Source organism: Meleagris gallopavo, chromosome 2, assembly GCF_000146605.3.
Source record: "Meleagris gallopavo isolate NT-WF06-2002-E0010 breed Aviagen turkey brand Nicholas breeding stock chromosome 2, Turkey_5.1, whole genome shotgun sequence".
NCBI lineage: Eukaryota > Metazoa > Chordata > Aves > Galliformes > Phasianidae > Meleagris > Meleagris gallopavo.
In genome coordinates, this window is record NC_015012.2 from 63,977,215 (window position 1) to 63,996,626 (window position 19,412).

At 38.4% G+C, this 19,412-nt stretch overlaps 1 protein-coding gene across 1 annotated transcript; it reads left to right on the top strand.

The window, feature by feature from the left end:
- Positions 1 to 689: 689 nt before the first annotated feature.
- On the top strand, positions 690 to 18,925 carry LOC104909837 (DNA polymerase zeta catalytic subunit-like). The gene is made up of 13 exons (XM_010707494.3): positions 690 to 836; positions 1,389 to 1,507; positions 3,910 to 4,051; positions 6,983 to 7,227; positions 8,170 to 8,278; positions 9,177 to 9,383; positions 10,161 to 10,270; positions 11,267 to 11,381; positions 12,806 to 12,943; positions 14,024 to 14,214; positions 15,145 to 15,391; positions 16,254 to 16,463; positions 18,606 to 18,925. Exons 1-13 carry the CDS (start codon positions 708 to 710, stop codon positions 18,744 to 18,746), a joined length of 2,103 nt encoding a protein of 700 aa, XP_010705796.1. The 5' UTR covers positions 690 to 707; the 3' UTR covers positions 18,747 to 18,925.
- The last annotated feature ends 487 nt before the right edge of the window (positions 18,926 to 19,412 follow it).

Below are 19,412 nucleotides of genomic sequence, written 5' to 3' on the forward strand. Positions count from 1 at the left end.
GGGGGGTGGAACGTAAGTTCCTCACTTCTGCTAGATTTCTCAGGAAAGAATACCAAACCTGTAGCCTCAGGTTTACTGAACGAAAGACATTTTCATGGAATGTGTACCAGAGACTGTCTTCTCCTGTGTTATAATATTTCAGTGTATCAAAAAAAAAAAAAAGATGGAAAAAAATTATCTTTCTTATGGGGTAATCACCACTATGTTACAGAAAGTCAGATTGCTACTTCTGCCTCTGCATTTGTTTTTCATGTTTCTTCTTCTCTCCATTTGTGCTATCCAGAGCTTACGTGTACCTCCTCCCACTGTAATGCTTTTGCTTTCACAGAATAAAAAGTGCTGAGTTTTCTCTCCTATGACTTGGTTCCAATTGTGTGAAAACATTAGAAGTAAAGCCTTGAGTTATAAATTTTTCTGGGCTGAAATCAATTTTCTTGTGTGTGTTATGCACTAATAAACTTGCAGCTAGATTTCATGTAACATCAGTGTTACTTAGCCAAAATATTCACTATGGAGAATATATTGCCGTGGACACCATTTCAATGAAACCAAAAAGTTATCTTCAGAGGAATGGGCAAGAGTGGGAAGACTTGAAGAAATTTTATTTAGCGATCTTGTACAATTAGTATTACTTTTGTAGACCCCCTTGAATGAGCAGAGGGATAATGTTGACTGGACTCTAACTTGTCTCAATATACTTTCTTTTTATGCCATTAGATGATAATAAGGAGAACAGATTTGCAGCTGAGCTGGATGAATATGGGTCGGATACAATGAGTGAAATAAATATTGTTGGGAGAATTATCTTAAATATTTGGAGAATGATGAGAAATGAGGTAATGTTTAAAAGCAGTTTATTGTGTTGAATTTATACATTTCTGAATTATTGTATACTGTTGAAAAATTAATGTAACTTATGTACCTTTCTGTACACCTTTTCAGATCTGTCTCCTACTCTGTGAGAATAGATTTTTTGTATCACTAAAATGTAAAACAGCCAACTTAGCTGTTTTAACAAATCAGCTAGTGCAGCACTTGTACTAAATTAAGTACTTGAACTTATTTTGAGTTCTCAGACTTACTTGTTCTGCTGTTCATAACTTCACATTCAAATTCAGCTGATTCAATCTTAAAAGACTTTGTTCTGATCATACTCAGACCCGGTCTTTGTGATCTCTCTAATTCTCTGTAGTCTCTTCAATTGATGAAGGATATTATTTCATGACTTGTAAATAGTTAGGGACTTCTAAATATAGATGTTTACACTTAGGTAACAAAGAATACTAATAAAAAGGCAATAAATTAGTTGTTAGCATTCTTTAGAAGTACAGATTTCTTTGACTGTGAAAGACTTTGTGCATGTTAACACATCCTCTGCATTTTTGTAGGTGAATCTAATGAATTACACCTTTGAAAATGTGGGCTTTCATGTTCTTCATCAGCGTTTTCCTCTGTTTACTTTCCGAGTCCTGTCTGACTGGTTTGATAACAAGGCGGATGTCTACAGGTAATCATTTTTACGAGATTTTTGTTTGCTCTTTCCAAAGCCAGATTCTCAGCATTGGGTAAATACAAGCTAAAATCAACACAGAAAGAAATAAACAGTTTAGCTGATGTACTAGAACAAACTACATCCAGCAACATGAACTTGTTTACTCCGCTGTTCTGATGTGTTCTATTGTGTAGTTATACCCTCAATATGATGTTTTTGTTTTTCTTTTTAAAATAGCAAAGCAATTTTAAGTTGCAGTTCCAGCATGTCTGAATAGATATATTCTTTTGAAATTCTATAAGATCTTTATTTTGTATATAGGATTCATTAGAAGGATTTCTAATGAACTAGCAGGTTTCTGTTTTACTTTGCAGTGCATGCCATCCAAGCTAGGCTTAAGAATAGTACAGAACAGTGTACAAGATATTCAGGCAGTAGCAGTAGCTGCTTAAAAAATCTGTAAATGACATGTATGACAGTGGGCTTCACTCTTCCTTAGAGTGTTTTGGTGTTGTGTCATGTCAACAATTTGTATTACTGTGAGTACTGATTTGAATGTCTTTCATAACACATGTTTGATATCTTAAGTACTTTTGGACTATGTGGAAACTTAGTTTAGTGTTGAAATTACAAATTTAAATTCAACAAACTCTGAAAGGTTGTTACCACAAAAGTCCACTCAAGGAAGAAAAAAAAAAGAAACAACAACAAAAACACAAAAAAAAGCATGTAAACAAATGAAGAGAAGCTAAAGTTTCTGGTTTAGTAATTCTTCAGGGTGATAAGAAGGACATAGACAACCCTGAGTAGTGGGCCCAGGTGAACCTCGTGAGGTTCAACAAATCCAAATCCACCTGGATCGAGGTGATCCTTACTACCAGAACAAGCTGGGGGATGAAGGGATTGAGCACAGCCCTTCCAAAAAAGACCTAGGGATACTAGTAGATGGGAAGCTGGACATGAGCCGGCAATGTGCCCTTGCAGCCCAGAAAGCCATCTGTATCTTGGGCTGCATTGAAAGAAGTGTGGCCAGCAGGTCAAGGGAGGTGATCCTGCTCCTCTACTCTGCACTGGTGAGGCCTCACCTGGAGTACTGCATCCAGGTGTGGAGTCCTCAGTACAGGTGAGACATAGACCTGTTGAAGCATATTCAGAGCAGGGCCACAAAAATGATCCATGGAATGGAACACCTCTCCTATGAGGACAGGCTGAGAGAGCTGGGGCTGTTCAGCCTGGAGAGGAGAAGGTTGCGAAGTGATCTGATAGCAGCCTTTCAGTATCTAAAGGGGAGCTACAGAAAAGAAAGGAACAGGCTCTTTAGCAGGGTCTGTGGAACTCTAAAGATTCTATGATTTTATTGACTGGATTGATGGGCCAAGGTAAACTGTGAGTTTCATTAGTGCCAAGTGTCAGGTCCTGCATTTTGGTCACAACAACCCCAGGCAATCCTACAGGTTTGGGGAGGAGTGGCTGGAAAGCTGCCTGACAGAAAGGGACCTTGGTGTACTGATGGTCAGCTGAATATGAGCCAGAAGTGTGGCCAGGTGGCCAAGAAGGCCAGTGGCATCCTGGCTTGTATGAGGAATGGTGTGGTGAGCTGGACTAGGGAAAGTAATGCTGTCCCTGTATTTGGCACTGGTGAGATCTCACCTCGAGTACTGTGTTCAGTTTTGGGCACCTCAGTACAGAAAGGACATTGAGGTGCTGGAGAAGGTCCAAAGAAGGGCAACAAGGCTTGTGAAGGGCTTGGAGAATATGTCCCGTGAGGAACAACTAAAGGAATCGGGGCTGTTTAGTCTGGAGGAGGCTGAGGGTAGACCTTATTGCTCTCTTCCAATATCTGAAAGGTGCTTACAGTGAGAGTGGGGTTGGTCTCTTCTCATTGGTGACGGGTGACAGGATGAGGGGAAATGGCCTCAAGTTGCACCAGAGGAGATTAGGTTGAATATCAGGAAAAACTTCTTTACAGGAAGGGTTGTTAAGCACTGGAATAGACTCCCTGGGGAGGTGGTTGCGTCACCATCCCTGGATGTGTTTAAAAACCGTTTGGATGTGGTGCTCAGGGACATGATTTAGCAGAGGGTTGTTTGAGTTAGGTAATATAGGTGATGGTCAGGTTGTGGTTGGACTTGATGATCTTTAAGGTCTTTTCCAACCTGAGCAATTCTATGATTCTATGATAAGGAAAACAGGGTATAGCATGTTATTGCAGTGTGCCTTAGCAGTAGGTTACTATATCACATTCTGTGCATATCTTTTAGAATGTGTAAGTGTACATGTGCCACATTTTTGAAAGAACTATATGAAAACATCCTGAAGAACATTTTATTTGTTTGTAATAAGCTGTCATCAAAATACATTTTTCTTAGAAAGAGCAGCACTCTCCTAATTATATAACAAGGTGTTCACTTTCACAGATGGAAAATGGTTGATCATTATGTTAGCCGGGTCCATGGGAACCTCCAGTTGTTACGAAAACTGGATTTGATTGACAGAACAAGTGAAATGGCGAGACTTTTTGGCATTCAGTTCTTACATGTTTTAACAAGAGGCTCCCAGGTAAGATTTAGTTTTCCTTACACTTCACAAAAGCAAAGTAGTCGTTACAAAATGTTTATGTACGTTAGTATATGTTTAGAGCCACTGTGCTATTTTTATAAGGTCAGAGGACTGTTCTGTATATTGTGAAAATTAAACATTAAGAAAGGCAATGCAAAAGCAATAATAACGGATTGAATAATTAGCGTCAGATATTAAAAATAGCTACTGAAAATAATTAAGAGTGCCCCAAATGTAATTATTCCCGTGAATCTCCTCTACTGACTTTTGAAACACTAAATTTTTATTGTGGGTTGATATTTTTCACACTTACGTGAGTCTGAAAATGAACACTTTTTAAGATATCAAGTAACATAATAAAGCATATCTTAGAGAGGAGATGATTTTCTTCCACGGCAGGCAAAACAACTCTGTGTGTGTTATAAGTGACATCTCCTGTGCAGGAGATCACTGGGTGAGATATGACAGTAAGACAGGAAACACTCTGGCTTTATGAAGTACATATGTAATGCCAGGTGCATAGTTCTGTTAATTTGGTGCTGACATCAAAAGAAAAGGAAGCAGGACAGATTTACTCTGCTCTTTCCTTTGGACACCAGGAGTCTCCATGGCTTAGAAGGACTTAACTTGCCCAGGTTTCCATTGTCTAGGCTTACTAAGCTGTTTTCACAGCTTCATGTGAGACTTGAACAGCACCTGAAATGCAAGACCTGTTCTCACTGATGTGTTTGCTCTTCTGTTGTCTTTCCTACCATCTTTCTTTCTGCTTTCTGTTTTAATAGACAGCTAGCTGACCAGGATTTGATTACTTTGCCAAATTCTGTCAACAGAAAGACAACTTAGAAGCTAATGTCCTAAACAGCTGATGTCTTAAGCAAGCCAAAAACTAGAGGGCTAAGGCTGCATTTCCTTAATGAATTAAAAAATGGGAGTGAATAAAGCCAGTTTTAAAATGTTGCCACCTGTTTTCCCTGACTGCTTGCCTATGTCATGTTTTTGTTGATGCAGAGCTATACCAGCCCTATTTTATTTTATTTTATTTTATTTTTAACTTTTTGCTGATGGGGAGCTGAAGGTGGGGAGAAAGGAGTATTTGATAGGTATTTGCCAGTTCAGCTCTCTGAATTGGGCATACCATATTACAAAAAAAAGTACTGCTGTTGGAGTAAGGGAAGAGAAATGCAGTTAGGGACAGGGAAGGTGTGACTGGCATACTGCCAATTGCAGTTACGTTTCAACTATCATGATTGTAGCCTGCAAAGACTGTTCTGCCTGTCATTTTCTCAAATGGCTGTGAGTGGGAGTGAGCAACAGAAACATGCAGCATTTTCTATCCTGACTGTTCTTTTCTTTCCTTCTGTGAGCATTTTTTTTTTCCACCACTGAAACTTTCTAGTTCACAAAAATGGCAAGTTGCAACAACTCCCAGCACCTTAGATTTATTTATTTTTTTTCACTCAGAAGAATGATCACTGCACCTTAGGAATATGTTCAGTTTCTCTTTATCTAAAAAAGATGTTAAAATTGAATAGTGCTAGGAAGGTTTTCAGTTAATTTTGTACATGTTTTTAAGTGTCTTTTATTAAGCTTTACAAGACTTTTCTGAAGTTCATTTTTCTCTTGTTAAGCTGCCTTGAATATTCCATAGCTTACTAAACAATTCTAACATGAGATGGTCATAGCATGGATTATTAGTCAGGTAGTTGAAGAAGTTGCTGAAAAATAGAAGACAAAAAAGATTAGCTCTTGCACAGATCGACACCCTGACCATCTCTTCACACATCTGAGCCCATCACTGCATACACAAGTTTACAAAGAAGACAACGACGGCTTATGCTACAGTACAATTGCACTTTGCAGTCTGTTCATAAGGTGATAGGATCTTGTTACAGCTATTGGTTCTGTAATTTCATTTAGAATATCCAAATTAAGGAAACAGTACCAAATCAGTTCAGTACAGTGACTGAAAATACAATACATCAGGCAGAAGGCTTTAGAATAGTGATTTAATTGCTGGCAAAGCAGGGGGGTCTTAGGACTGCGTAGGATTGTTCTTTGATAGCTTAGGATTTCCAGTCTTTTGCCATCTACGTACATAATTTTCAACTGCTTTGGTTTTTTATTGAAAATAGATATAGTGAGTGATTATGTAGTGTTAGTGCTTGTAAAGATTGAATAATATATAAATAATTGGAGCTGTTTTCTCTCTAATGTGGCAGCCTCCACACACACATCGCTTTGCAATATCTAAAAGTCTTTGTTAAATTTATTCTTCCTATACTACTTTGTAGCATCATGAGGGAGAAAGCACAATACCCACTGCAAAGCTTTAAAATCCTAAAGGTGACTTGAGATACGGGTTTACATATTCCTCCCTTGATTCTTTTGCTGCCAAGTATATTCTAGTTATCTTGCACAGTCACAACCTTGGAGACACAACTACTAACTTACAGAATTTGCATGCCATTTCTCTGTTTTCTGGACTGCTTACATAAAATCTCTGTGCAAATTCCTAAAGCAAATGGTAAACAAATCAGCTGCATTTTGTATCTTTTTTATATCAGTTTTGCAAGTCTGGCTAAAATGCAGATTAGCAGATTCATTCACTGATTGTAACATGGTCGTATAATATTGTTGTAGCCTGTTGCATTTTTAATTTTTATCCTGAACTGGATGCTTTTTTTTACATAGATGTAAATCAGAAGTACTTCGTTTTTAATGGGTATGGCTAAATGATGAGGAAACACACAAAAAAGTCCAATTAAATGTGATAGAAAGTGTGCATTAAAAATAAGAGTATTGCTGTTTATTTTCAAAAATAGTTGTGCACTAAACTCAGGAAATCTAAGTACATACTTATATAGTTTTAATATAACCATATTTATTCTATGTTTTTGAAATGATAATGTCTGTATCCAATGTTTTTTACAGTATCGTGTGGAATCTATGATGCTGCGTGTTGCAAAGCCAATGAATTATATCCCTGTGACACCCAGTATCCAGCAGCGAGCTCAAATGAAAGCCCCTCAATGCGTTCCCTTAATAATGGAGCCCGAATCCCGCTTCTACAGCAATGCTGTTCTTGTACTGGACTTCCAGTCATTATATCCTTCCATTGTGATAGCATACAACTACTGCTTTTCAACCTGTCTGGGACCTGTTGAAAACTTGGGAAAGTAAGTTATTTTTGTTTCTTATGAACTTTGGTTCAGCAGAGATGTCAGCGTCTTTTGTAAGATACTGAGAACCCTCACGTGTTGTTGGAAATCATGGATGTATATAAATAGCCCCATTTTCTGTTACAAAATATGAGATGAGAAAGGTTTACCATGTGGGTGTATGTATGTGCATAACAGTAGTAGTAATCTGTGTGTTTGTGCATGTGTGTACATGTATTCCATTACTGTTGTGATGCTAGTTTTTAATATTGCTTCAGAACAAATTGAAACACTGTATAAATCCATTATCTGTTTTCAAAACGGGACTAGTATTCTTCCACAATATGTTCATAAGTTGTTGTTGTCCTCTTTTAACCATTGCAGTTCACTCTTGTCTTAACGATGCAAAATGAAAAGATACAATTAGTTATTCTGTGTAGCCTCTTCTTGATCTTAGCAGTAGTTCTCTTAATTGGGGAAAAAGAAAAATCTTACTGTTCGTTATAATCACCTTTATAAAATAGTATTTGGGAGAAAGGAAGGATGTATGCAATGATTAGTGGGTGTCATCAGCAGAATTTCAAGTTTCAGATTTGAAATTCTGAACTAGTAGGAAGAAAATATATGCAACGTGTTACTTGGTAGGCATGTGTAGTTTCCATACAAAATTGTCTGTGTGATTGTTTGCTCCCACTAACTCAACATTTGGAAATAACTCATTAATGAAGTGATGGGTAAATTACCCGCTGTGGAATTTAGCCATGTATTACTACTTCGTTCCTAGAATGTTTTGTTTGAAGCTAAAAAAAATTCAGATGATGATCTGTTTATACCTGAGACTGTAATTGTCATTCTGTCCTTGCTGGCATTATCGCATTTTAATGTGAGTTGATGTTTTTGCTTTATTGGGCTGTAAATGAATGAATGAATGATGTTCATATTTAATTTTTCTTTTATTAGATATGATGCATTCAAATTTGGCTGCACCTCTCTGAGAGTACCTCCTGATTTGCTTTACCAGATTAGGCATGATATCACAGTGTCACCCAGTGGTGTGGCTTTTGTCAAGGTAATGATGTCAGTGCTGTGTGACAGGCATTTTCACTTCCTGTTGGCTGACTAGCTCAAGATCAAATTGATGTTGTAGTTTAAATTTGGCTGCATTAAGAGCAGATGGAAGAGAGGGGAGGCTCAGTCTCGTTTCCCAGTGTTTGTTGATACTTGTCAGAGTACTGAACTTATGGCAGTTCAGAAAATAAAATGTCATCTTTATGCTTTCATTTACACCAAAGGCTTATTTCATCTATAATTAAACTGTATTTTACTTGTGCAGTTTGGGGATCAAACAGTAATTATCTGCACGTAACACTTCATTCTTCTCCTGGATGAAAACCAGAGTGCTTTCCTAGACAAAGCATCATGGTTTGGGAGATGAAACTCCCTGACTTGATTTATATTGCTCTCATTTTATGCTGCGTGTACTGCTGGCTGATTTATAATGAATTAATAAATATGGCCTGAACCACTTACAAATAGTTAGCCAGTCATCAACATACATTAAACATATGAGTTAATGTAAAACAAAAGTTAGGTAAAGAATGCTTGTAGAATTTTTAGAGGATAATGTTCCTTCACCTTCTGATGCTTTCAGAATTAATAGAGCGAGTTAACTGTTGAAGTACCATTTTAGTTAAAAAGGTTAGCAAAACATTACATTAGCAGAACAACAAAAAGCTGTTAACCCTGCCCTTAAGAGCTCTGCCTGTATTCTACATTACTTGTATTGTTGTATTGTACTTGTTACTTATATACACATGAAGTGCTAAACCATTGGTGCCTAGGGCATCTTGCTCATTAATTTGTCTTCTTATCAGTAATTATCTAAAGATTCTAGGTTTTGCTTCTACTCTTAACTATTTAGGCAGGGCTTTTAAATGTAATTTTCTTCCTTGTTCTCTTTATGTCAGCCTTCAGTAAGAAAGGGCGTGCTGCCGAGAATGCTTGAAGAAATCCTGAAGACAAGGATAATGGTGAAACAGTCAATGAAGGCTTACAAACATGACAAGGCTATAAGTCGAATGCTTGAAGCTCGTCAGTTAGGTCTTAAATATATAGCTAATTTTACATATGGTTATACTGCTGCTAATTTTTCTGGAAGAATGCCATGTATTGAGGTAAGAGTTGCAGATAAAAATGCAGAAAAACTGAAAAATACACTGTTTTTAATGTATAGACAGATAACACAATATTATTATTTGAAATGTATTTAACCCACTCTGGAAGCATTAAAGGCCAGGCTTGGTGGGGCTGTGAGCAACCTGGTCTATGGGAAGTGTCCCTGCCTATAGCATGGGGGTTGGAACTAGATGATCTTAAAGGTCCCTTCCAACCCAAACCATTCTATGATTCTATAATCAGAGAAACATTGTAAGAGCTATTCTTTATTTGTAGTAACTTTGGGATTTGTTATCTTTTTTCTTTTTTTTTTAATTTAAAAAAGTATTACTTTTTCCCATTAAAAAAAGAATGGATTTGGCATTTCTATAGAAATCTCTCCAAAGTTAACCTGGATTACAATTCTATTGGTGGAAATAAAACAAAACACTATAGCTGTTTTGTACTTGCTATAAAAGGAGGAATCATCAGAACCCAAACACTGACTAAAGCAATTCTAAGCAGTATTTTCTTGTTCTCCTGCCTGAAGAAGTTTAAACCAAATTTTATTTTAATTCTTTTGTAATAATTTGATCACTCTTCTTTTAATTCCTGCTATGATGGTGTGATGTAAGCAAACTTTTTATTTTTAATTTATTATATTATTTTAAGCCATGAAATATAATACAGTGTCTCAATATAGTAGTTTTCATAAACAGATCAAATCAGGTTAGACCATATTCACTAAGAGTTTCAGCATTAGAATAAAGAATTTCAATTTCTCTTTAACATTGCAGCTTGGGGACAGCATTGTCCACAAAGCCAGAGAAACATTGGAGCGTGCTATAAAACTGGTGAATGATACCAAAAAATGGGGTGCTCACGTTGTGTATGGAGATACGGACAGGTAATAAATCATAGTAGTTCTTCATAGATACATTTTTCTGTTGTCTCAACAACAAGGACTTATGGTACTGAAAAAGGTACATAAACCCTTTTTTGGGGTGTTGCTTATTGTCTTGCAAAATAATGCCAAGTAAGGAATATTTATGTTCCTGGAGTTTCTCTTAGGACTCTTAGAAAGTGCTTAGAAAGTTTTCTTTCTTTAGGAAATGTTATGGAACAGGAAGAAGAGAATTTTTTTTTTTCTACTGTTAATTAATATAAGTCTTCTTTGTTGAGTATTTTTGTGCCTGTTCATGATCACATTCTTATTGGAAAATAGATATTGCATGCTGATGCTTAGAGGAAAACACTCTTTTAAGCTTCATGAGTGGATGCAATTCAGAAGCAGCCACCAAAGCATAAAATGATGAGTCTGCCTGAAGTACCTGACATAAATATCTCCCCTTTCTTAGTTATTCATTCATCTAAATGATGGATATGCTCTGGGCATATCCACCACTGCTCCTGGACCTGGATCATTTCTCTGCCCTGAGAAACAAAGTTGATCTGGTTGTTCCTCTTTAATGACTTGTGAATCCAGTGAGCAATTTCAGCCAGATGTGGTGAAAGGCTTGAAATTTCAAAGATAATAGATTTGTTATAGTTACACATACACTGAAAAAAGAATTCTTAGGGGAAGGAAGTTAGATCCTCTTGCTGGCCGTAGTGAAAGAAGCACTTATACCCAGAGATCCCTACTGTTCTCTCCTGAGAACTCAGAAGTTTTGCAGTGCCAGGAGTAGTCACACTTGCAGCCCTCAGCATTCATCATGCCTTTGGCACTCCTAATCTTCCACTGAACACTGAAGTTTCTCAGGTTTTTGACTTTTCAATATGACAGAATTGAACAGAATTAATAACTGTGTGTCTTTGCCTTGCCATCAGGAAACTAGCTCATAAGCTTCAGAAACTGTGTTGAACAGATTTGTTCTTATTTCCTATGTCTGATTTCTTGCAGCATGTTTGTACTCTTGAAAGGAGCCACTAAGGAGCAATCTTTTAAGATTGGTCAAGAAATTGCTGAAGCTGTAACAGCGACAAACCCCAAACCTGTTAAACTGAAGTTTGAAAAGGTAAAAGAAGAATATTTTACTTCAAGTGTGTTGAGTTGAAAGCATTGTGAAGATAAATTTTTCTGGACTTAAACATAATGTAATTATAAATAACAGTTGTGCACTGTACTATTCTTGTGGGTGTATTGCCAGCTCCTTCGTAATGCCTTAGTGACCTTGTCAGATAAACGCTGCAGAGTGAAAGCAAAGAGAGCTACTCCCACTTTCACATCTGGGTGCCTGGTGGCCTGTTGCACTACCAGCACCAGGCAGCTTGAAGTTCCCTTTTCATTAAGTTTTGGAAATGTCTCCCTCAGTTTGATATTACATACATAGAAGGAAACAAACTCAGTTAGAGAAAATGTAAACCAACCCTTAAGGAGATTCCAGTGTATTAACTACTAACCAGATGTTTATTCTTCTGTCAGCTTTCACACACTTCAGGATATGTTTGTGTGATACATATACATATAAAATGAGAATGACAAACATTCATTCAGTAAGCTTTTGGAAAAAGTATTAATGACAGTAAGCTTTTTATAGAAGAGCAAGGGAATGTGATACTAATTTTGGTGGAGGTTTATCCTGGGAAAGTCATTGGTGATTGGTTCAGATGTTCTTGGCATTCTTAATGTACAGACCAGATTCAAGAGGTTCAGTCAGAATTTGTAAGCAAATTGACATTTTTCACTGAAAATACAGCAGAAAAAATATTAGCAAGAGAAGTCAGGATACCTATGGAAGACAGAAACCTTTCCTCACTGACTGATGTACAGAGGCCCTTCCCACTTCTTTGAGGTAATTCTATGTTATTAGTCTGAAGGAATAATTGGCCAGAAAAAATAATGAGGTGTTGAGATACATTTGAATACATGTCTGAGTGCTTTACTTCATGTGTCCTGGGGCTCAAAATACTGAGTCTTCTCCTAGAATGGCTTCCTAAGACAGGAAAATGCTCAATATACACAGACTCAAAGCTGGAGCATCTGGTAAGGAAGTGCATCACATAATCACCTATGTGCAGGGTCCTCTTCAGCCTGCTAAACTCATTGCTCCCTCTTCTCGAGAGAGCCAAGAAGATGTGATAGAGTCCTAGTAATATTGAAAAGCAAATACTCCCCATTCTTTCTTCTAAAATTGGTCAGTGAATACTGAGACAATTGAGAATGAAATCAGAGGCTACAGGGAATAGGTAAAAGAGACCTTAACCCTAAAAGTCCATGTGTAAGGAGACCAGTCTCAGACGTAGGCTTCAGAAAGGTGATGTTTGAGAACAGAAAGTTCAAATGCCATTACTTCAGCAGAGAAAGTTTTCTGAAATAAAGTTCTTGTCTTTTTTAAAAAAAAGAGTACATTTGCATTAAGAATGCTGACTGTTGCAATCCAGAAAAGTGTAAGGATACTAAGATTAAACTGTGTGTCAATTCTCTTTTTAAACATTCCAGGTCTACTTGCCATGTGTCCTACAAACTAAAAAGAGGTATGTGGGTTACATGTATGAAACACTGGACCAGAAGGACCCAGTATTTGATGCAAAAGGCATAGAGACTGTCCGAAGGGACTCTTGTCCTGCTGTTTCCAAGGTATAATACTTAGATATTTCTTCCTGAATAAAATCATAGTATTCTGTTATTTCATTGTACGCTTATCCTTTCTCAGAGTTTCTGGTCTTTGTGAGCTGAGACTTTGTTTTTCTGATAGGAGTCATTTAAAAGAAAAAAAATTAGAAGATCATGTGCAGCTCACAAGGTCTTGTAGTTTCCACCTTAACTACTACTATCTTTTGGCCCCTATAAAGCTCATAAAAAAAGTTCACCTCCATGTAAGTTCTTCTGAAGACTGTCATTGATCCAATTCACTTTACAGGGAAGTAACTCCACTCACTCCAAGGTGAGTGAGGCAGACTTTTCTCTAAAGGGTGTTTGCTTAATGTCTCACTAACAAAAATCCAGTTCTGCTAAGAATTCATTTAAAGTAAAATTCCTTGCCTATTTATTTTAAGCTGTGAATTGGGATTTACAAAAGAAAAGACTTTTGTTCTTAATCAAGTCAAAACAAATGTATCCCAGTAAGAAAGGTAAGCACTTAGGAGGATTTACTTCCACTCTTCTTTTTAATCTCAATTTTTTTTGTTCACTGAGGTGATCAGAAAATCTTAGAAAAGCATCTTAAATGGCAGAAAAAAAAAACATTCTCTTTCATACTCTGGGAAACTTCTGTAATCGCCAAAGTGATTCCAGTGCCTGAGCACGGTCATATCATGAAAGATGTGAAATTTCAGAGTAGACTGATTGAAATTGGGATTATATTGCTATCTTTGATATTTTCCAATATCCCAGGAATGTTGTTCTTAATCCTTATATTTATAAATCCCATTTCTGTCAATAATGTGTAATTCTTTCCTGACAAAAAGAACAAGTGTGAGAGCAGAATATGTGAATTGCAGACTCTTATTTGTGTTAACTTGAGAAAAAAAAACTGTTCAGTAACGTGTTTATGAATGTCTTTGGGTGCAAGAGAGTGCAACCAGTTGTCATATTAACAATCTAGTTCACGACTGATACTTTTCCTAAACAGTATATTAATATTTGCATGTAATTTACTCCATTATTTGGAATTTCCTATTTTGAGTTAAAAAATAACCTTTCTCCTTGGTTTTAAAGATACTTGAGTGTTCTATCAAGCTGCTATTTGAAACACGTGACATAAGTCAGATCAAACAGTACGTGCAGAACCAGTGCATGAAGTTACTGGAAGGAAAAGCCAGCATACAAGACTTCATCTTTGCAAAAGAATACAGAGGTAGCTCTGCTTACAAGCCTGGATCCTGCGTACCAGCCCTGGAAATCACCAGGTAATGAAATGCGAAAGCGCCAATAACAGATTTTTCCCTTGACCTTTGTACTACCTTAGTTACAGGTAGCAGAGAGATGTCTCCATCAAACGTTATTGCAGCAGTTGGCTCTGACTTTCTTCTGGATGTGAAGAGAGATGAGGCATCAGAAAGCCACTGCTTGTTCCTGGAAAAAGCCAGACAAATTCAAGAGTAAGGTCTCTTATCAAGACATCAACATGTAAAATGATGTGTTCACTGCTGTCAGCAGTAGTTCTGTTTTTGTAAAAGGACATGCTGAGCAGAAAGATTATTCACTCATGGATGTTACATATATATTTTAGAGCTTAAAACAACAATACTAATGTCTTACTAATGTCTGATAGTGCTGTGAAATACATTACCAGGCATGATTTTTCACTTTTTATGAAGTACCTTTCTTAGAGTTGGTATTTCATCCAGTTGACATTGCCTATTGCCTGTAATGAATTATGTGAACAGGCAAATTTTCCAGTTTTACCTTGCTAAATATAAAGTATCTTCAAATTAATTTGTGCTTTTTAAGTAAGTAAAATTTGTGTCCTGCAGTTGATGCTTTCTTCCAGTTGAACAGTCCTTTGCTTTCTTGGTGCCTGAGCTTTTCTTAGTGCCATGGCTGCTGCTCTTTGTAAATATATTTCTTTAAGGAAATGCTAGCTTGAAAGCAACCTGCATGCAAATCCAAGTGACCTGAAAGAGGAGATAGCATTAGGGCTCATATTCCAGGTTATAATACTCAGGTCTGATCGTGACGCATGCTAAAAATAAAACAGCTTGGTCCTGAGCTTAGTAATAGATGTCAGCTTCAGACTTCTGCAAAGCTACTCAACGTATCACCAGGTGTAGAGGTTTCCTCATTTCCCTGGTTTGTACCTTGTCCCTGCGTGCACTACAAAATCTGTTTTTAAACAGGAGAATGCTCGCCTACGACCGCCGCTCTGAACCACGGGTTGGGGAGCGGGTGCCCTATGTCATTGTGTACGGCATGCCTGGGCTGCCCCTCATCCAGCTGGTGAGGCGGCCCGCCGAAGTGCTGCAGGACCCCAGCCTGAGGCTGAACGCCACCTACTACATCACCAAACAGATTCTGCCACCGCTGGCCAGGGTCTTCTCACTGATTGGCATAGATGTCTTCAGCTGGTATCATGAACTGCCAAGGGTAAGCGTGAAAACAAATGGGATTGCAAGTGCGGTGCCTCTGTGCAGTGTTTGCTTTTATCGTGGTTTTTCACACAGTGAGGCCTCGATGGGGTAACGTCGAAAGTTGTTTACTTTACAGGGCGGTGGTTTGATGTCCAGTTGTGTAGAGTTGACTCTTAGACCTTGAGTGTGATTTTTTTTTTCACTTAGCAAGTCGATTTCTCCTTCCAGTCTTTCTGTTCAGGACTGATGACACTGTCATTTTTTTACCGCTTTCATAGCTCAAAATAATATTTTGCTGTAATAGCTTCTTTTTAGGAATAGCTGTATATTCATCTGCCTGGCTGTACTCACTTTAAGTCTCGCTATAGAGGATATTGGAACTCTTGCTGTTCTAAGATGTTCTGAAGACTTTCTCTTTATGGTAGAGGTGGGAGTGCCCAAGCAGCAGGAACACTTTGTTAAAAACCTGTATCACCAGAATTGTGTAGCCGGTTGTTTCCAAACTTGCAGCCACTGGTGGTGCAGCCAGAGCATCTTGGGCGTGTAACAGGGCAGCACCTGCACGTGACCAATGCAGGAGCAGAGTCCGGGACCTTAGCAGGTGACTGAAGATGACGTGGTTGCTGTTTTTCTCTTTTCTCATGAGCTTCCCAGCGAACCAGGTCACAGCAGGAGTGGGCCCCATTCAGCGCCTCACTTCAGGCCAGCACTGTGCTTATGTGTTCATGTTAATAATTTGCATACTGACCCGCACTCCAGAGGCTGTTACTTCTATTCTCCTTGAAAAAGAAGAATCTCTGTACTGCAGAAAGAAGGCAAGCTGCTCTCTTGGAAGTTACTGCCCTCTTAATTTTTGTTTCATTAAATTTTATTAACAGATTCAGAAAACTGCTTCTACTGCCCGCAGTGAGCTGGAAGGACGGAAAGGCACCATCTCGCAGTATTTCACGACCTTACACTGTCCCGTGTGTGATGAACTGACCCAGTATGGGATCTGTACTAAGTGCAGAAGCCAGCCACAGCATGTGGCAGTGATTCTCAACCAAGAAATCCGAGAGCTGGAGCGCAAGCAAGACCAGCTGGTCAAGGTATGGCTACAGCGCTGTCAGCCAACTGTGGGCAAAGGCTGAAGCTCCAAAGCAGCAGTCACTGAATGCCCTCAGCAGAAATAGGAAGTGCAGTCTTTGTCTTAAATGTGTTACAATTCATTTGCTTTTCCCATTGCTCTTAAAGGCAGCACAGCAACTGCTGTTCTCCTTAGCTTTGCATGAGACTGAAGCCAAAGGGGTGGAGAGAAACAGACCAAAAGATGCTTTTCTTCTTTTTAAGAGTATCTTAAATGGTTTTTAGATTCCTTTTTACAGTGATGGTGATAAAAGTTGTACAAGTATGTTGAAACACGCACCTTTTGTTCTAACATAACTGATGATGTTCCATTAACAAAAAAAAGCTCCAGTCCTAGAAAAAATTATTTATTTGTACGCATAATATGGCTGTGTTCTGGGTTGGGTTTTTTGTTACTGTTGCTCAGAAATTTCTCACGCTGTTTTTTCCCTTGAGTTAGAAGTCCATAAAGAGTGTCACTGGCTATGTCACTGAGTTATGCTCACGGATATGTGCCAGCAAAGCACCATGCCTCTCCTCTAAGAGACGTGTGCTCTTGACTAAGTTTTGTACTGTAGTATTTTAAAATTATTTTGTCATTAAAATCAATTTTTGGCACTAGTATGTGAACCATCTTAATGACTTGGTGAATTGCAGGGATATAAATAAATGTTCCTGCAGTGATTAGCTACAGTCCCACGGGGCTTTCTTCCTAGAAAACCAGAAAACCATCATAATTCACAATTCATAAATATTACACTAAGTGGTGGACTTATGTTTTCATGCTGTATTTTGCAATGGTGGCCCTGATCTGCCTTTTAAGTGACAGTGAAGGAACAAGATGCATATTCTGCAGTTTTCCTGTGTTTTCCTGCAGTTTTACATTGCTTTTGTCCTGGAATAAATGAAAACTGGGCCCAGCCCCGCATTAGGACCACAAAATGGCTTTGATCAGAATGCCCTTGTGTCATAGCAGCAGGTCAGCAAGGGCTGGGGTCCAGTTCTGGTCAGTATTTGATGACTTAATCCATTAGCAAGAGCAGTGTCCTCTGCTAATTTGAAGCTTTGTCTATCCATCACAGCTGAAATGCATGGCCCTCCTGGAATGTAAACGTGCCAGCGCCAAACATTGATATACAGGTTTAATCACACATGGCTTAAAAATTAGCTGCCTAAATTAAGGCTGTAGACTTCTTCACTATAGACAAACTGAACTAAGAAAGCATCTTGCTTCAGTTTGGGGTTTTGGTCTGCAGAGACCAAAGGAAAGTACAGAAACCGATGTTAACAGCAAAGGAAAGGAGTTTGTAGATACGACTTTTGATTTCTGGTTCCAACTGGTAGGCAGGGTCAAAATTCTTAAGGAACCACAAGTGCCTGCAGAGTTTTTGGAAAAATTTATGGGGGCTGGCATAGTACTGGGAAGAATCAAAAATGAAAAAGCAAAGCAGGGGATGTCTCCTGAAAACAGATCCGTTTGTGTTCTCTGGAAACACCTTTGGAAAAGCTCTGCCTACTGCTATTTATTTAATCAGGTACCTCATGTTAAAAATCCTTGAAAGCAGCATTGGCTACATTAATGAGCTGTTCTGCCTGCATGCTCTGACTTGCAAAGTAAAAGCTCTCATTGAAGTTTATCTGGAAATAGAAGTGGCTTATTAGTGAAGTTCCTTTCCTGCATAGAGAATAACTGCAGTGTTTTGTCTTGTTTCACCTGGGAACTTTTATCCAGGGTACATTTAACATGAGTATAATGTGCTGTTCTGTTTGAATCCCTCAGCTGCTCGGGTTGTTTTCCCAGGTGCCATCACACAAGGATAGAGCAGAAGCAGCAGCTTGGTTGGAAGGGCTGTAAGCCAAGCTGTGCAGTCAGGCTGTGCCCCTGCCCAGTTCCAGGGGCTGCCATCTGCCCACCAGGGACTGGCATCAAAGTCAGCACTTGGCAGAGGCAGGAGGGGCTGCAGCAGAGCGGAGCTTCTCAGGTCCCTCTGTGCTAAGATCTTGCTGATAGCTGCCTGCAGGGCTCGGCCCGCTCTGCCAGTAAGGCGTAAATCACCTACGTCTCTATGTCCTCGATGCTTTGTGGTAAGCTTAAATAATCTGTTCTGCTTTTATGTGCCATCTAGATATGCAAGAACTGTACAGGCTGCTTTGACCGACAGATCCCGTGTGTCTCCCTGAACTGCCCAGTGCTTTTCAAGCTGTCCCGAGTGAGCAGAGAACTATCGAAGGCACCGTACCTCCGCCAGCTCCTCGACCAGTTCTGATCGATCTGTTACGGGATTCCAGGTGCTATTTTGTTTCAGTGTTTACCACACTAGGACTATTGTGCATGGTGCTTTTTCAACTCATCTAGTCCAGGATTTCCATTTTAACTGTCGGGTTTATTATCTGAGGAATAAAACGAACGCTTATCCTAACTAAATTAAAAAAATGCATTTGTTGATCTATGAATAGCTCACTTTTTAAGATGTACAAATTCCTTCTTCCTTTCATGTTTCTAACATACTGTTTTATAATGCTAATGTTGAAATAGCTGTGTGTAACATCCTGTAAATCCATTGCCAAGTAGAAGTCAAGTTTACTTCCTGGAGGAAGGAGCACTGAAACCTCTCGAAACGATAAATCCATTTGTGTGTGTTCTTGGACTGTCAGTATCAAGACGTGTTATTCTATATTATCCATTCACTTTATAATTTTGTCTGCGAAATATTTTGTAAATACACTTTTTTACTTTTCAAACAACTGAGTAAAATAATGTGCAATGACTTTTATACAGATAATTTTAAAGTTGGTTGGTATATCTCCTCCTCAGTTCTGCTTGATTCTGAGTAGATTGTTATTTTGATCAGACTGTGCAAACAAACAGTAGTACCATGTGTAGCATTTTGAAACATTATTTTCTAAAAATCGCTGTCTTGCTTTAGCTATTA

Excerpts from the sequence above, each read along its gene's own strand:
- LOC104909837 (XM_010707494.3), top strand. The coding sequence starts at position 708 with ATGCCATTAGATGATAATAAGGAGAACAGATTTGCAGCTGAGCTGGAT. Across the intron at positions 4,052-6,982 it reads TTTTAACAAGAGGCTCCCAG|TATCGTGTGGAATCTATGAT; the intron begins GTAAGATTTAGT and ends TGTTTTTTACAG. Across the intron at positions 10,271-11,266 it reads GTGTATGGAGATACGGACAG|CATGTTTGTACTCTTGAAAG; the intron begins GTAATAAATCAT and ends GATTTCTTGCAG.